The 18064-nt window shown below is 39.5% G+C and overlaps 1 protein-coding gene across 3 annotated transcripts in view; it reads right to left on the reverse strand.

Moving 5' to 3' along the window:
• The window catches only part of kiaa0586 (KIAA0586 ortholog), a 533649-nt gene that overhangs the window by 120757 nt on the left and 394828 nt on the right, over positions 1–18064 (reverse strand). For all 3 annotated transcript variants that reach the window (XM_060829108.1, XM_060829107.1, XM_060829109.1), the window contains exons 21-23: positions 3622–3815; positions 3382–3500; positions 177–361 (exon numbers count right to left, since the gene is read on the reverse strand). In XM_060829108.1, the coding sequence (XP_060685091.1) occupies positions 177–361; positions 3382–3500; positions 3622–3815 (498 nt within the window). The remainder of the gene's footprint in view (positions 1–176; positions 362–3381; positions 3501–3621; positions 3816–18064) is intronic.

The raw sequence follows: 18064 nt of genomic DNA on the forward strand, positions 1-18064 counted from the left end.
TATAGGCAAATGGGACTAGTTTAGTTTGGAAACTTGATCAGCATGGACGAGTTGGATCGAAGAGTTCCATGCTGTCTGACTCCATGACTTTAGATTTGAGATTAAAGTTTCGACACAGTGTTAAGATAACTGTGCTCAACATTCTAAATGTTCTGTAAAAGTGGATACTTTCTTACTGGTGAAGGTGTTTCTCTCTGAGCAAGTTCTTGGATATGACTTCTGCTTCCACTCCGGTGCTGGCCTAGCATGATGGCAATAATCTCGGCAAGAGCTTCATCTACAAGCTGTCGAACGATTTGAGTATCCACTGGAGCGCCTGCATCCACAAACAGCTGGAGGTTTCTTCCCCCGACAGATTCAACTATTTTAGAAACAAGTAATAATATTTAGCCCATTGAGTTATAGATTATTCTCCTCACAGAATAACTATTCATGTTATGATACTGTGTAAATCTGATCTCTTACTTCAGTAAAAAAAACTGTGCAGAAAATAAATGCATTTTTAATGACTGCCAGTGCTAGTTTTACAGATCAACACTTTTCTCTTTCTCTCCAAGTGAAGGCTGTAAAACCATAAGACATAGGAGTGGAAGCAAGGCCATTTGGCCCAGCAAGTCCACTCCACCATTTAATCATGGCTGATGGGTGTTTCAACACCACTTCCCCGCACTCTCCCAGCAGCCCTTAGTTGCTTGCGAGATCAAGAATTTATCAATCTCTGCCTTGAAGACACCCAATGTCCCAGCCTCCACTGTGCTCCACGGCAATGAATTCATAGGCCCACCACTCTCTGGCTGAAGAAATGTCTTCTCATTTCCATTCTAAATTGACCCCACTCTAATTTTAAGGCTATGTCCACGGGTCCTCGTCTGCCCAACTAACAGAAACATCTTCCCAGCGTCCACCCTTTCTAAGCCAAAGCTAATTTCACTGAAACAAATTATTTTATTTTGTGTAAGGGCTTGACTCATTCACAGTAAACATTTTAAACCGTTGTCGGATGCAGAGGCAGAGCGAGCTGAAGGCCTGCCTCATTACAACAGCAGTTTGTTGAAGTAATGAGAAAAAAGCAAGAATAAAATATAGCCCTTGCCTCCCACTCCTCCTCCACACCCTCGTCATTCCCCATTCACGACATCTCATGCTTCCCACTGGCCCCAAGGCCCTTCAGGCAAACCCAGGCCCTCCATCCAAATGTGATGCCACCTCTGCTGGGTCTGTCCTGCCAGTGGATCATGATATACCAAGGCATGATGATGCATGAGTGTCATTATGTCAGGCTGTTGCCTAATTACTATGCGGAACAGCTTTGCAATTTTGACATCGGTCTCTCAATTTAGTAAGGAGGACTTTTCAGGGTTGATAGGACTGAGTTTGCTGTTTTTGTTTCTGGTACCTAGGTTGGAACCAGGTGATCAGTAAGTTTCATTGGTATTTGAGGCTTTTTAAGTGGTTTGCTAGGCCATTTCAGAGGACAATTAAGAGTCAGTCACATTACTGTGGATCTTGAGTCACACATAGACCGAACATGTAAGGACGGCAGATTTCCTTCCCTGAAGGACATGAGTTAGCCAGAAGGACTTCTACAACAATCGATGATTACTATTAGACTATCTGTTTTTAAGATTTTTAATAAATTTAAATTTCACGAATTGCCATGGTGGGATTCAAACTCATAACCTCAGAATATTAAGTTGGGGCTCTAGATTACCAGTACAGACATTACCACTGTACCATTGCCTCACAAATACTCAGATTTTAAATGCCTTGATAGCTTGACACCTTATTTGGCAGCTCCTCTTGATAGCTGTGTTGATATTTCTAATAAGCTTGACAATTTTGATCAACTTTGAATATATATTCATATCTATTTTTAACAATCCCAAAGGGATTGCATGTCCCAAAGGGTACCTGACCTCCTCTAGAAGTGACTTGGGACAATATCCAAAAGGGTACTCTGGCTCTCCAAAAGGGCACCCTGCCCTTCGAACAAGATCTGACAACTTTAGACCTTCTCATCTCAAGTTTACAGTACATAACTGAAATTTAAATTCAGTCAAAATCTGGAATATAAGTGAGTGTAATGTTGACCATCGATTGTTGAAAAACCCTTCTGGTTACTTCATGTCCTTTAGGGAAGGAAATTTGCCATCCTTACTTGTTTTGAACATCCCATTAGTGAAGAGGAGATCAGCCTGAAGCATCAACATTTTTACTTGTACAATGTCTACATGAACCATGGATGTGCAAATTAGAATGCAACCCTATTCCTCCCTCATGAATATGGTAAATACTATGTCCAGGGCTGGGATGTCTAGAGTCATACTCCATTGCTATTTTCCAATGGAAAAGTCCTCCGTCCTTCTGAAAATTCAAGCTTTTGTTGCCGTTTACCTAAAAATCATAGGATGCATTGGCATCTTTTTCAGAAATACTAAACCAAAGGTGTATATTAGCTTAAAGGCGTGTTTATTAATTGATAATGTTGAAAGTTAAAAGCCACAAAGGGTGACAGAATACCAGCACACTAGCATGTTGCAGCACAATCAGAAGGATGTGCATTTAAATCCCTGATCTCAATGCACTCCACTACCAATGTCAGTCATGCTATCAGAATCAGTAATGGTTTGGAAAACAGAGAATTCTCTCAGGGGAGAACTGCAAAACCATCCGCAGTTTAAGAGTCTACTCTCCTACACTTCACAATCGATGGTTTGCAAAGATGTGTTGCTGAAGCTTGTCATCCTGACATAAAGAATATTTGGAATCATAGAACCCCTACAGGGTGGAAGTAGATCATTTGGCCCATTGAGTCCATACCAACCCTCCGAACAGCATCACATCATACCCCGCCTCTACCCGCCCCCCCCACCTCCCCCACCCCCACCCCCCCCCCCCCAACAAAATTCGTGTAACGTGTACTTCCTGTGGCTAACCCACCTATCTGCACATCTTGGACACGAGGGACCATTCACCTTACCTGCATATTTTTGGACTGTGGGAGGAAAATGGAGCACCTGGAGGAAACCCATGCAAACATGGGGAGAAACATTCAAACTCCATACAGACAGATGTCCAAGGGTGGAATTGAACCCGAGTCCATGGTGATGTGAGGCAGCAGTGCTAACTACTGAGCCACTATTCTGCCCAAATAAAATTGACAATCACAGCAAGGTGGTCTTTCCTTCAGAAAAGACTAATTTAAGGTTAACTTATAAAATCCTGACTGACATAGTCATGTCCTGTTCAATTGAAATATATAGGAATATTATTATTAAGATAAACTTAAACCTGAATTGAATTCACCATTTTACTATATGACAAAAGATGTTCTCAATCAAAAACACATAGTGAGAGATATAGTGTAAGCTGCAGACTCACCATTATCTGAGCCCAGTAGTGCATTATCCTCATCTTCAGGTTGGCTGCTGTGTGGCACAGACTGACACTGTAAAGGATACATCTGACTAATGATGTGAGACATGACCTCTTGTTCAACCCTATTAATATAAGAATTTTAATTTTTAATGACAGAAAAAAACACATATATACAGATAAGCTTTGAAAATATAACAAGTCTGCAATTCTGAGGATTTAGATACCTCAGAAAAGTCAACCTACCACTCAACCAACTGGTTTTCAATTGATTCCTGACGTTTTATCATTCTGTCTACAATATCAACAGTTTCTTGATGAATAGGAACAGTGGGAGGCAACGATGGACCATTGTAAGCAACAGAGATGGGCTCAGCAAAACCTTCTAGTTCTATACCGGGTTCAGGTGATCCTTGAAGTTCAAAGTCAGTCGCTGGATCCTAATTGGACCAAAACAAAAGGTAAATAGAGGAATCTCAGGGAAACACAATGTTACAGAAAGTCAACTTAATTTGTTCCAGGAAAGAATAACTTAAAGCTCTTATTCTGTCTAGATCTTTAATGTCTGAATGGAAAATTAGAAGTGGGATTCAATGTGTATTCTTATGGGATGTATGAAAGGTGTTTGTAAAAGTTTTGAACTTTTGATACCCAGCCAAGCCACAAACACAGGAATTTAGATTCAGCAGTTTTGTAAAGCCAAGTCAGCTACCCATCAGCTTCAGCTTGTAGGGTGTAGGAATGTTATCTCTTCTAATATGCACAAGGGGAACAACATAGGAGGCAGAAAATCTTTGGAGTCTTCAAAATAGACCTGACTCTATGAAGACTCATGGCATCAGAGCAAACACAAACAAGGAAGCCCTCTTCTACTTAATACCTACCACACTTCCTCAACGAATAAATCAGTTCTCCCCAATGTTAATTACCACCAAAAGAAATGTTTAGGATGGCAATATGTTATTCTGGGTGGAGAAATGCAATGTCCATCACTAAAACTGGTGAAGTTCCATGACTGCTAACTGAGCCAGCTAATTCCTGAAGGATATACTCGTCAGATTGGTTCTGCGGCAAGTGTGGGGGAACCAATAAGGGGAAAAATATATTTCATCTCAATCTTTCTGTCACAGATATATTTGACCTTGACAGGATTGGAAGGAGTAATCAGCCCTTATGAAGACTTACTATGACAAAGTGATTGTCAATAATGTGTGATGAGTATATGACATACATCTACTCAATGCAGAAGAAAAAAATATGCTGGACTACGCTGTGATTGAAGGAGTATTCTGATTGGTTGGTCCAGATCTGCTATTCTTTGTTAACAGTTTGGTTGCTAGGGAAACATTTGCCTTCTCTCTCAGGGTTTTCCAGAGCCAGACTGTTAAAGAGTCTGATAATTTAGCATATTCTGTGGCAGAATATATTCGCATTGGAATTAGTTCTATGAAAATCATAACTAGAGAGCTTAGACAAAGCAGTCCATGCTCAAATATATACTGATAGGTGTTTTTTAGCCCAATTGCATAAACAAAAAAAATAGAAAGCTAAGGATCAGAAAGAATAACTGATTATACACTTTACACAATGGTTGTGTTTCTTTAAATGTATTATAATTTCACTTGTCGACTGTACTTTTTCCTAAAGTGAAAAATGTTCTGTTGGAACATCCGCATCACAGATCATAGGGAGATTGGGAATCTTTGTGCTGAAAGTACTTAGACAGAAACATCATGTGACAGGAAGGGAAATTCAACTAGTTTTTTTTGTGTATTTAATTAAGCTATATTTGGAGTGCATATCATAGCTTTGCCATAGAACATTTTAACTCGTTACAGGATGGATTTATCCAGCGGCCGAGCACATTTCATGAGTTGGGGTGGGAGGAAGGGAAAGTGATTGTACAAACAGCACTGCAGTTGGCAAAGAGTGAGAAAATTGTACAAACAAGAGGGAACTGAAGCAAAAATCTTTAAAGCAGTAACTGAGTCATGACGTTTTAACAACATCTTGCTGGGCTCAGATCAAACTGCTTGAATGATGTTGGACTCAAATACTGATCTCACCCCGCGAACATGTGGACTACTCTCACTCTGCTGGAACAGTGTGCATCACGTGATCTCAATGCATTCTACATTTACGCAGTGCCAAATTCTTTGTTCGCAAACAAAGTTGCTGTTGTTGAGCAAAACTGAGAGAATCTGCTAAAAATTTATAGTTTGCTCCAAGTCTAATTTGCAACGGACAATTGTGCAAAAATGCAGAACTGCCTCGGCAACATTTTACTCAAAAACACTAAACGGTTCATATGAAACCCGCAGATCAACTTTCCTGGCAAGAGCTGTGGATTTTCTTGAGGTCTGCGCAATTTTTATACTGTGGCCTCATGCCAAGGCAGACTTCCAGACAAACATTTTTGTGCCAAGCATGCTGCTTTTGAAGTTATGAAGTGAACTGAAAGGGCATCTGTTGTATTTGGTGCTGGAAGCCTAAGTGGTTTGACTGGCGCAGAAATGGAAAACACAGCTCAGGTTCTAGTGTAGCATTTTGTTATTTCTGGTTAGATGCGTGTCGTACTTTTTGGAATCAACATTTTACTTTATTGGCCTGGCAATGGAAAAAAGGCTTAGAGCCAAAAACATGAGCTACAGATTAATAAACGTATTTAAGAGGAAAATGTAATCCATAGAACAGCCTTATTAAACTTTATGAAGACGCTGCAGTGCTATGGAAAATAAGATTACCTGTGCTACCAAAACACACAAAAATACTATTGTTTTAGGATTAAAATACCTGAATTAATATTTTAAACTAATCAGGACAATTTTATGTAAATTTGTATTGAAAAATCGGAAAAACCAAGCATGTGGCAGAAAATGATCACGTGATTACAACATGGTTTCAACAATAAACTTTGAACATAATTTAAGTCATATTGAGTCACATCTGTTCTTGAAGAGAAACGTTGCATACTGAACTAATTAAAATACATAACCTACTGAGGTCATAAATAGTATTTCTCAGATTTCTGACCATATGTATAGTTGAAACAAATCCTGGCTCAATTGTGACTTTGCTGCACTTACAGTGCAACAAATTAAGAATTGCTCCTTTTTGAGGGCTGCAAAGTGCTGCTGCAGGCTCTGGTTTCACCTTGCCACAGTTGACAGACAGGATTCCAAACCATGAACTGGATTAATTATCCCCAACCTTGTTTATTACATGGCAGCAGTTTTCTATAACAGTGACAATGGGCAGACTGTAAAGCAGCTGATGGGGTTTTCATTAGATAGCTAGACAGCTAGTAAAAGCACTGCGATAGCTTTTCAGGAAGACAGGTTGCATTAAGTCCATATCAGGCACACAACTGGGCAGTGGCAGGCCTTCCCTGGAAATAAGAAGCCCAGGAATGGGAAGGCCACTGAAAACTGTTGGTCAATCAGATGCTGGCAGCTCTTCATTGCTTGGCAGGGAGGTTGTGCCTGTTGGCAGCAATGTACCCACTCAAGAACAAGGATATAAGAAACATTGAATTGACAAGCAAGTGATAGCAGGAGAGGGCTTGTGAAAGGGAGAATCAGGACAAGGAGACAGCTCTCTTACTACTCCCCCAAGCAAATGCCCACCTTTAGAGCTGCAGTTGGCGACATTGTAGCAATGCCATTTGCAAGCATTGACACTGTGAACTTAACCAGGCAAGAGATGGGAATCCTGCTGGATTTAATGTATCTCCACAACCAATCTCACCATGGCTGAGTGCCACTAATTTGAGGCAATATTTCAAACACACTCAATTGTTCCTAAAGTGTTTTGAGAAGTCCTGAGGTTAAGGAAGGTTCTTTATAAATGCTAATCTTTGTTTCTTTGTAGCGAATGTTGGAGTCGAAATAGAAGGACAAATATCAATCAGGGAAAGCAGTCAGAGTGAAAAACTAGGGTTTCATTGTGTGCATTTGAAGTTAAAAACTTGAATAGAGTAAATAAGCTATGCAGATTTTAAAACTTTCGTTCTTATATTTAAGTCTCTTCATGATCACCATTATCCCTCTATTCACTTAATTGTTCCAGCCCTAAACCTTCCTCGTTATCTGCAATTCTCTTGAGAACTCTCAATTTTAATAGCTGCACTATCAGTGGTAATTCAGTTCTCTTAACCCTAAGTTCTGGAATTCCCTGGATCAACCCATCCTCCTTCAAGACACTCCTTAAAACCTATCTCTTTGACCAAGCTTTTGGCCATCTAGCCTAATATTGCCTTATGTAGCTCAGTGTCCAATTTTTGTTTCATATGTCTTGAGATACAGTATTGTATTATTTTAAAGATGCTATATAAATACAACTTGCTGTTGTTGAGGCTTGGTCACTTTGAAAATCTTTTAAAAACAAAGCTAGTAATATGTGAAACTTTTTTTGAAATGGAATGTAACATGGAATGTATAGGAACATGGAGCAGAAGGCATAAAAATCGATAGAAATATTTAACTTGCATATTCCACGGGATGTGATCACTGATATGTGGTTCGTCTGTGCTAACCAAATGATCTGAGAACTCTACAGTTCTGCTCACTTAACCTCTACAATGACATGACTCTTTGAATTACCGAGATATACAAGACAAATGTCTGAATTAACACCACAGATAGATATTTGTACTTTCTGTGTGACCTGACACACAGTATGAGAGACATGTGACTTGACGTAGAGCAGAGTCAAAGTTGTAAAATAAACAGAAGTCACACTGAAGCAGCAGTTATGTGTCTGATTTCTGAGCCCTTTAGTAATAATATGAACCAAAGTTGTATCGGTTAATAATTTTAGGGCATTTGACAAATAACCAATTCCATGCAAAAAACAAAAACATGAGTTGAATTATTAAATCACCTAAACATATTACAGTATAATTTAAGGTTTACTGCCACTGGTAGTTGTTTTCAGCCACTTTGTCTCAGTTAAGTTGAAAGTACAGGAAAGAAAATAGGACAATATGATCAGTTCATCTAATACTCTTTTCTCTGGTTTGAAGCTTCATGATAAGATCGGAGTACAAGGGTTGAGACTTCAAGCCGAAGAGAGCAATGCAACATAGCAAGTGCTTACCATCTTTTGGATGAGCTGTCAACTGATGCCTCATCTGTTCTCTCATGCATGTAAGAAGTGCCATGGCCCTATCCAAAGATGAACAGAGAAGTTCTCCTGGTGTAAAACAAAAACAAAAATTGCTGGAGAAATTCAGCAGGTCTGGCAACATCTGTGGAGAGAAAGCAGAGTTAATGTTTCGAGTCTAGTGACCTTCTTCAGGACTGATAATAGCTGGGGAAAGGTGATATTTATGCTGATGACAGGCGGTGGGGAAGGAGTGAGCAGATAGATGGAGACAGAGTTCAGACAGAAACAAAGGTCTTTAAGCTGTCAAAGGATTGGTTGATAGTAAGCCAGGGAAGGGAAAAGTCATTATCAGCTTTTCTGCTTCCCTGCCTTATTATCAGTCATCCTGTGTTTGCCTAATGGTCTTTCTCTCTTTCTGGGCTCCATCTTCACTCATCTGCTCACTCTACCTCCTCACACCCCAAACCTTGTCATCAGCATAAATACCATCTTTTCCCAACTGCTTTTAGTTCTGAGGAAGACTGGACTCAAAACCTTAATTCTGCTTTTTGTGCACAGATGCTGCCAGACCTACTTAGTGTCTCCAGCAATTTCTGTTTTTGTCTCAGATATTCAGCATCGGCAGTTTTATTTTTGAGTTCTCCTGGAATATCAGTCAATATTTATCTTTCAACCGACACCATTCAATAAATAGATATTCATCTCACCACTGTGGATTGTGGAACCATAAACTGTTTGCCATGTTGGTTTATAACACAGTAGTAACTACACTTCAAAAGAAACTTATTTACTCTAAAGTATGAGACAACCTGAGAACATGAAAGGCACTAAATAGGTATTGGCTATTTCAATTTTTATTCCAGTGTTAAGAGGATAGATTAGATTAGATAAGTGTGGAAACAGGCCCTTTGACCCAACAAGTCCACACCGACTCTCCGAAGAGTAACTCATCCAGACCCATTTCCCTCTGACTAATGCGCCTAACACTATGGGTAATTTAGCATGGCCAATTCACCTGACCTGTATATCTCTGGATTGTGCGAGGAACCCGGAGCACCTGGAGGAAACCCACGCAGACACAGGGAGGACGTGCAAACTCCATACCGACAGTCGCCCGAGGAGGGAATCGAACTCAGGTCCCTGGTGCTGTAAGGCAATAATGCTAACCACTGAGCGACCATGCCATGATAATTACTGGTGGTAATTATGAGAAATTGAAGTAAAAATAGTTGCAAATCTTTAAAATACACCATTTTGGTTTTGTCCATGCTTAATTTTTGTCCTGTTACTAATGCAGTTTGAAGCAATTTATTGTAATTGCGTTTACATTGTGTGGCCAGGAGCCTGGAAAAGAAATGGAAACAATTGCCTCAACATTTTCTGTTTCCCACCACATTCCAAAAATGATCAGAAATATATGTACTGTATGGTATAATTTTTGTTCAATATGCTAAGCCACATGACTGTGCAGCACAGTTAATAGGTTACCTACCCACACTGGACAGGGATGTGTGTAGGGAGAAGAAATAAAAATTGTGAGTGAGGAAATCTGAACTATAGTTGCAGCCTTTGTTAGACAGTATTGCTAGCAAATGCCTGAGACGAGATTAACTCATCCACTAGCACAGACGAACATTCAAAATACAAAAATTAATCAGGACAAAAGAAGATAGGATTATACTGTTCCAATATCGCAAATACTTATTACAAATTGACTTCCACATGGTTTATTGGTGAAAAATTTTACCGGTTGAATGCTTTCTGAATGAATCAAAACTGATAAAAATTATTTGCAGTAATTGAAATGTTATTGAAAAATCCTTTTGTTAGTTGAATTTATGAATCTATCTTCCAGCAAATGTTAAACTAAATCATAATAATCCAACCTCTAACTTAACATAGCTAAATAGTTGAACAAATTGTTGAGTTTCCAGAGGTTAAAAAAATTCTGTTGCAAAAACATGGTTGCAAATGCCCTGAAGAGGGCAGTGTACAAAAAGAGGAGTGCCACAAGCAGAGTGATTTTCTAGAAATAACAAGTCTGCATGATTTTAGAAGAATACCTTAAAACAATTGCACAGCTATTAAACGCTTACTGCACAGCACAGTGACTGATAGCTCTTTCCCTGTGCAGTCAGAAGCATGACAACATGTACCACCATTTCTGCCTGAGACAACCTATCTTATCTCATGGAAGAGTCAAACTGCATGAAAGGAATTATGTTTTGTAAATATACTGAGTGCCAAGGCCCACAAGATATCCTTTTCAAATACTGCCAGTTAAGTTGTTGCATGTGCATCATAATCAATGTGCTTTTGTCAGAAACAACTTCAAATTGCTTGTTATACGCTTTGATATACCCTTAGTAATTGTTCCGTTTTGGAAAATATGAAGCAATTAACATAACAGGTTGTCCTGTGAGGCTCCATTTTGATGTGAAACCTTGTAACATGGAAGCCTTATAGCATTATTGTCTTATGCTGATTTGTATTCCTGCTTACGGACTAGAAGCTTGTATAATTTTCAATTATACACAAAAAAAAGTTAAATAGATATTGTTTGTTCTCCCTCAGTGTTAGCAGTGATGTTCTTCAAGTATATTTTTCAAGTAATGGAAGAGGAATTCTCAAATCCATTAGTCTGGATATAAATTTATTCCACATTGTGGTATGTGGATTGACATTTCCTTATGGTCCAATAATCACAGAGAAATTGATGTAAATTGCTGAGATGCATGTTATATTTGGATTTCATGATATTAACTATTGCATTTTTTCATAAAAATTTCTTTGGTGAACCATATCATCAAGGCTAATCTGGATAACCTCCAAAAACAAGGGCCACATTGCATGTGTCCACTAGCTGCAAGCAAGATGCTAATTTTACACTGTTAGCTCATTTTCAAGATCACCAAGCCAGTTAGTGCTAACCAAGCTGTTCACTTGTTAGATGGATTCAGTCTTGCTACTGGGTTCAATGGTGTGGTGCTGGAAAAGCACAGTTCAGGCAGCATCTGAGGAGCAGGAGAATCGACGTTTCGAGCAAAGGCCCTTCATCAGAAATGATAATGAAGGGCTTTTGCCCGAAACTTTGATTCTCCTGCTCCTTGGATGCTGCCTGACCTGCTGTGCTTTTCCAGCAACACACTCTCGACTCTAATATCCAGCATCTACAGTCCTCACTTTCGCTTCGTCATGTTACTACTGATCAAACTGACCAGTAATGAGGGATATATTTGGCAGACTACACATGTGATAGGTAGTGAGAATCAACAAGAGGAAAACAATCTAACTGATCACGTCCCCACCAATGTGCTTACTGCAGGTGTATCAGTCCATGACATTTTTGGTATGAGCTACCATTGCATAGTCACTGTGAAAACAGAAAACCATCTTCACAATGACTATACCCTCCACAATGTGTTGCACTGCCATCATGCCAAATAGAATGGACTCAGAACAGATCTAGCAGCTTCTAGGCATCCATGCAGTGCTGTGGAGCATCAACAACAATGACTGAATTTTATTCCAACAATAATCTAGAACCTCATGGTCTGACATACTCATTACTCTACCACTATCATCAATCCAGTATATCAAACTTGTTGAATGATGACAGTCAGAGGCACAACCAGGCAAGCCAACAAATTACTTGGTATCCAGTCAGTAGAGAAGTAAATCCCAAAATCTATTGGAAAGAATTAATAACTTGACATCTAGATGCTTATGACCTAATTTGGGCAAAGTCAATATGGATTTATGAAAACAAAATCATGTGTGACAACCTGTTTTAAGAGGACATTATGACCATCAATAAGGGGGAACCAGTGAACGTGGTGTATTTTGACCTTCATAATACTTTGATAAGGTCTTAGATGGGTTGGTAAACAAAATTAGAGCACATGGGTGAGGAGGTAATACACTGGCCCGGACTGAGGATTGGTTAATGCAAAGAACAGTAGAAATAAATGCATAATTCTCAGGTTGACTAGTTGTGACCAGTAGCGGACCACAATAAGTAGTGCATGGGCCCCAGCTGTTAATAATTGATGCACCTAATTTAGATGTGGGGACTGAATGTAATTTTCCAATGAGGTAAAAACAATGACTGCAGATGCTGGAAACCATATTCTGGATTAGTGGTGCTGGAAGAGCACAGCAGTTCAGGCAGCATCCAAGGAGCAGCGAAATCGACGCTTCCTGATGAAGGGCTTTTGCCCGAAACGTTGATTTTGCTGCTCCTTGGATGCTGCCTGAACTGCTGTGCTCTTCCAGCACCACTAATCCAGAATAATATTTCCAAGTTTGCAGATGATACTGAACAAGGTGGGAATGAGCGTTGTGAAAATGGTCCAAAGAGGCTTCAAGGTGATTAGTTCATGTTAAGTCAGTGGTCAAAAGCTATGGCAAGAGTAATACAATGTGAATAAGTGTGAGGAAAGGACTCGACAAACATCCTCGTGTTTAATGATGGCCGAGCCCGTGTAACAGGGCTGAACTGCTTGCAACCATCTTCTACTAGAAGTACCCAGTGGATGATCCATTTCAGACTCCTCCTGAGGTCCTCAGCATCAAAGCTACCGGTTTTCAGTCAATTAAATTCCTGCGGTTGAATACATTTTTAGCTGTGTGAAATTAAAAGACCAATCACACTGCTCGTATCAAAAGAGTAATGCAGACCGACCGATGTCATGGTACTCCTGCTCCACCTAATCCTAGTGGACATCTGACAGAATTTTAAAAAATCATGAGGAAGATAGATAAGATGAATAGTAAAGATCTTTTCCCTAGGATGGAGGATACCGAATACAATAATTTTAGGGCCTGAACTCTCCCATGTCCTGGCCCCCTACCCCACATGCCAGGCCTTGTTATCAGATAGTCTGCCATTACCATAAGACCATAAGAAATAGGAATGGAAGTAAGGCCACTGGGCCCAGTGAGTCCACTCCGCCATTCAATCATGGCTGATGGGGTATTTCAACACCACTTACCCCCACTTTCCCCATATCGTTTAATTCTTTGCGAGATTAAGAATTTATCATTCTTTGCCTTGAAGACATTTAACGTCTCGACCTCCACTGCACTCCATAGCAATGAATTCCACAGGTCCACCATTCTCTGGTTGAAGAACATTACCTACTGTTAACCACTAACAGTCTCCATTGACAACTATTCACTTTCCTAGCCAGAACGTTATCCACTCCTTTGTCTGTCCAACTGTTCTCTCTCATTGGGCTCTATCCCCACTTATCGTTTATTCCTTACCACCTCCTCCACCCCACCCTATCCTTTGCGTATAAACTGACATCTTCCTAGCTACCATCAGTTCTAACAAAGGGTCATTGGACCCAAAACATTAAGTCTGATTTCTCTTCACAAATGTTGCCAAAACTGTCAAGCTGTGCACATGTGTGTCTGAGATATCAAAACTAGGAGGCCAATTTTTAAGGTGAGAGGAGGAAGATTTACAAGGGTCCTGAGGGGTAATTTTCTGACACTGTGGGTGTCTGTATGTGGAATAAACAGCCAGAGGAAGTGCTATATGCAGGTACATTTGCAACATTTGAAAGACGTTTGGAATAGCTACGTGAATATCACAGGTTTAGAGGGATATAGGCCAAATACAGGGAAGTGGGAATACCTTTGTTTGGGAAACTTGGTCAGCATGGATGAGTTGGACCAAAGGATCGGTTTATGAGTTGCCTGACTCAGCGTTTATTCATTGTGTATTTGCCAATGTCCGCACTGATATGGCGCATGGTGAGCTTTGCCGTATAAGGATGTGTGCCATTTTGGAGCTCTAAAACATTTTTAGCAGCCTAAAAATAGGCGCAAATTAATCCAATTATCCATCCATAATATATGAAGTTTTTGAGACATTCTGTAACATATAGAGGCTGTTCTGCTATAACATGTATTTTGTCAATGTGAATTGGCTGTAATTCAATTGATGAATAGGGGACGCTGTTTCTAAAGCGTGAACTTTTAAAACGTGTTGACTATAATGTGTTTGAATCACAAACACCTTAAGTGCTATTTTTATTGCATGATTTTTATATAGTACGGGTCACACAAGAATGAAACCAAAAGAACTAAATGTAGCTGATTCAGTAAGCGTGTGCAAATAAATAGCTGTGTTGTTCTAAAGTTTAAATATTAAGAATGCATTCCCTGATGTATATAGATCACTGATTGCTTCTTGAGGATATTTTTGGTGCTGATCATTTCACTCTGACACATTAAAAACTGGTAATATATTTAAGGCAGGAAAGCTTCTTTATTTGTTTTAACAATGAATGGAGATTGAAAAAAAAAATGGCAAATTCAGCAATCTAAGCCCAACTGAAAGAAAAATCATTTGTTTATAAAAATGATATGATTGTCAACTATACTTTCCTCTGAAGCACATGAAAGATTGCATGTTTTGTTCTGTAGCTAATACTTACAAATGACTAACATCTGCAAACTATACACCCTTCCAAAAATGTGAATGTTTTTGTACTGCAATCGAGTCATTAGTTTTCTTCATACTCGGCTTACTTCATTCAATATGTGGTTCTCTGTAACCAACAGGGACCCGAGAGTAAATATGGTGGATTCATCAGTGGTTGAGAAGATCTGTTGTTTATGGAACTTCTTCGCCACAAGCTTCAGTGAATGTTTGGTGACATCAATGTTTCAGTGAGATCCTTGCATCAGTGCCCATGGTCCCTGCAGCCCATTGAACCTAATACAATAAAAGTGAAGTCACCATAGTCCTAACAGACCATGGGGCTGCTTCTCTCATTAGAGAGAGATAACTTGTGGTGGTTTAACCTGAAGGTCACCATAGCTCAGGCAACGGGAGAGGTTAAGAACAGACCCATACACTTACGCAGACCCTCTCTCATACATACACACCCCCAACACTCACACCCACACATGCACCCTATCACAGACTTATACACCTTTACATTCATGTCCTAACACACACACACACACACTCACAGACCCCCCCACACCCATGCATGCACACACATATAAGTTTGTGGGGTGAATTTGTACTTGCAGAATTACATTTTGTCTTGCTCAAAAACTGCATGAATCCATGTAAGATTCTGTAAATCCCTTTTTTTAGAAGTAGAGTCAGTCTGAATATGGGACACACACAGACAGACTTTAACCTTACATCTTCAATGCATAATCTGAGCTGATATGGCACCTATTGTTAAAGTTCATTTGAGAATGTAACTTTAAAAGAAGTTATGGGATTACATAGGAAGGAACTGAAACCAACATGGTCATTCTAAAGGATGTGGGCAGCACGTAGCACAGTGGTTAGCACTGCTGCCTCACAGCACCAGAGACCCGGGACCCGGGTTCAATTCCTGCCTCAGGCGACTGACTGTGTGGAGTTTGCACGTTCTCCCCATGTCTGCGTGGGTTTCCTCCCACAATCCAAAAATGTGCAAGGATAAATGTAGGGGAATGGGTCTGGGTGGGTTGCTCTTTGGAGGGTCGGTGTGGACTTGTTGGGCAGAAGGGCCTGTTTCCACACTGTAAGTAATCTAATCTTAACAAACAATCCAGGTCTTTTTCAATATAAACTTTTGCTATAAATTCTGTGTCTTGTGATCTTCTACTCCACAACCTGGAGTTGGACCATAACCTGGTGTTGTGTGATTTTTAACTTTGTACACCCGTGTCCAACACCGGCACCTCCAAATCAGTGTTAGTCAAAGTACTGAGACAGAATAGATGAGGTTCTTTGAAGAGTTAAAGAATAAAGAGTCACCAAGGTGTGCCTTGCTAGCAATAATCATATTCTGTCATAACAGGGAGAAGTGAACCTCTACCGGTGAGCTGGGAGTGACGGTTTATTTAATTCTACATATTAACTGGAAGCATGGTGTTGCATTAAGACATTAACTAAGACATATTTAGATTGTGTATGTGAATGCAAAACCTATCTTTCTATTTAGCTTTGAGCATCAGTTATCTGCTAATTAATGTTTGATCTATAATGACTATATATTTGTTACAGTAAAGGTTTGATAAAGTGAAGTCATGTTCATTGGTTTTCTTTTGCTCGTCATTTGGAAAATTCAACTTTTTAAAAAATTATTGCTCTCCACTGGAATCAGAACATCTGTAACCATGGTAACTGAATAAGTGTTTTATTCCAGCATTATTCTGTAAAAATATCCTTTTTTCAGGAAAATGAGGAACATCATCAAATTAAATGCAGCAACTAGCTCAAGAAACCAGTATAGTTTGATTGACCTCAAGATTACATACTATTTGATTGATCTGAGGTCTTCACACTGTATGGTTCATTGATAAGTTCCATTCCAGTTGATTAGTATAAAAACGGTACACCAGATGATTAACCTAAGAGCAATTGACTATTTGATTGGTTTCAGAGCTCGGCACATAACAATTTAAGAGCTCTACTTCCCTTACACCACCAATTGCTACAAATAACCATCTAGTGCTACTGAGTTCCATTTAAATATTCTGCGCATTCAATGACTCAGGGAGAAACAAAAATCAAGGCCTTGACTAGAGGCTGACTTTCATAGCAAGGACTAAAAACTACATTTAATGATAAATTTCAGGTTGTGTCTCCCTTATCCGACACTCTTTGGCCAGACAAACTCTGTGGTCTGGCGTCTACAGTATGGTTCCTGCAGCGCTGTGTCCTTCTCTCCAAAATGTTTCTCGTACTGTGCGGGTGTAAAACCTTATAACAGCTAGTTTGGGTGGGTTTCTAAGTGATTTTCATTTTCAACACTCAGCAGTACATTGCTCAGTCTGCACTCGCATTCATTTCATTGAAGTACTCCATTTTCTGTTTGCAATCATTCTGATATACGTGTTAGACAATTTGGTTAAAAAGAAGGTATATTTTGTTGCTCACAACAGGGTATGGGAGGAATAAAAGCACTTCAATCACACACATGAACAAATGCCCCAGTGCCATTGGTACTTATGCAATTTTATCCTTTTCCAGATTTTATGCTGAGGATTAAATATTGTTTCAAGCTACAATTTATAGCATTGAATTAAACCTCAGAATAAAATGCAAAAGGATGTTGTGCAGCAAGTTGAATGTACTTAAAAGCTCTCGTGCTGACCCTGACATGTGCCCTTCTGTAGTCTGACAAATTCTCCAGACCTAAATGGACAGTCCCAAGGCTGCCGAATGATAGAAGGACAACTTGTGCTCTCTAAGACATCATGCAGTGTTCAAATTTTCATCACCAATGTCCCCCTGCCTTTTTCCCTACCCTTTTCAATCCTTAAAAATTGTGCATCCCAAACCTGAAAGTGAAACATACCGCATCAGAATTTAGAATCTAAAGTTTTCAGTTCATATATAAAGTGGTATTGCGCTTTGAACCAATTTAATTCAAAGCATTAAATGTAAGACTTACCCTTAAACAGAGACAGTTAGAACACAAAAAAAATTGTTACTTGAAATATATCTTTATCGGTGTTAATTTACAGGAGATTAGCATTCCTACCACTAGAATTGAACATCTTCATGAGCAGACTGCAGGTACATGTTTCATTCATCAACTCTGCTCCTCCAATGGAA

The sequence above is a fragment of the Hemiscyllium ocellatum genome, chromosome 8 (genome assembly GCF_020745735.1).
Source record: "Hemiscyllium ocellatum isolate sHemOce1 chromosome 8, sHemOce1.pat.X.cur, whole genome shotgun sequence".
Lineage (NCBI taxonomy): Eukaryota > Metazoa > Chordata > Chondrichthyes > Orectolobiformes > Hemiscylliidae > Hemiscyllium > Hemiscyllium ocellatum.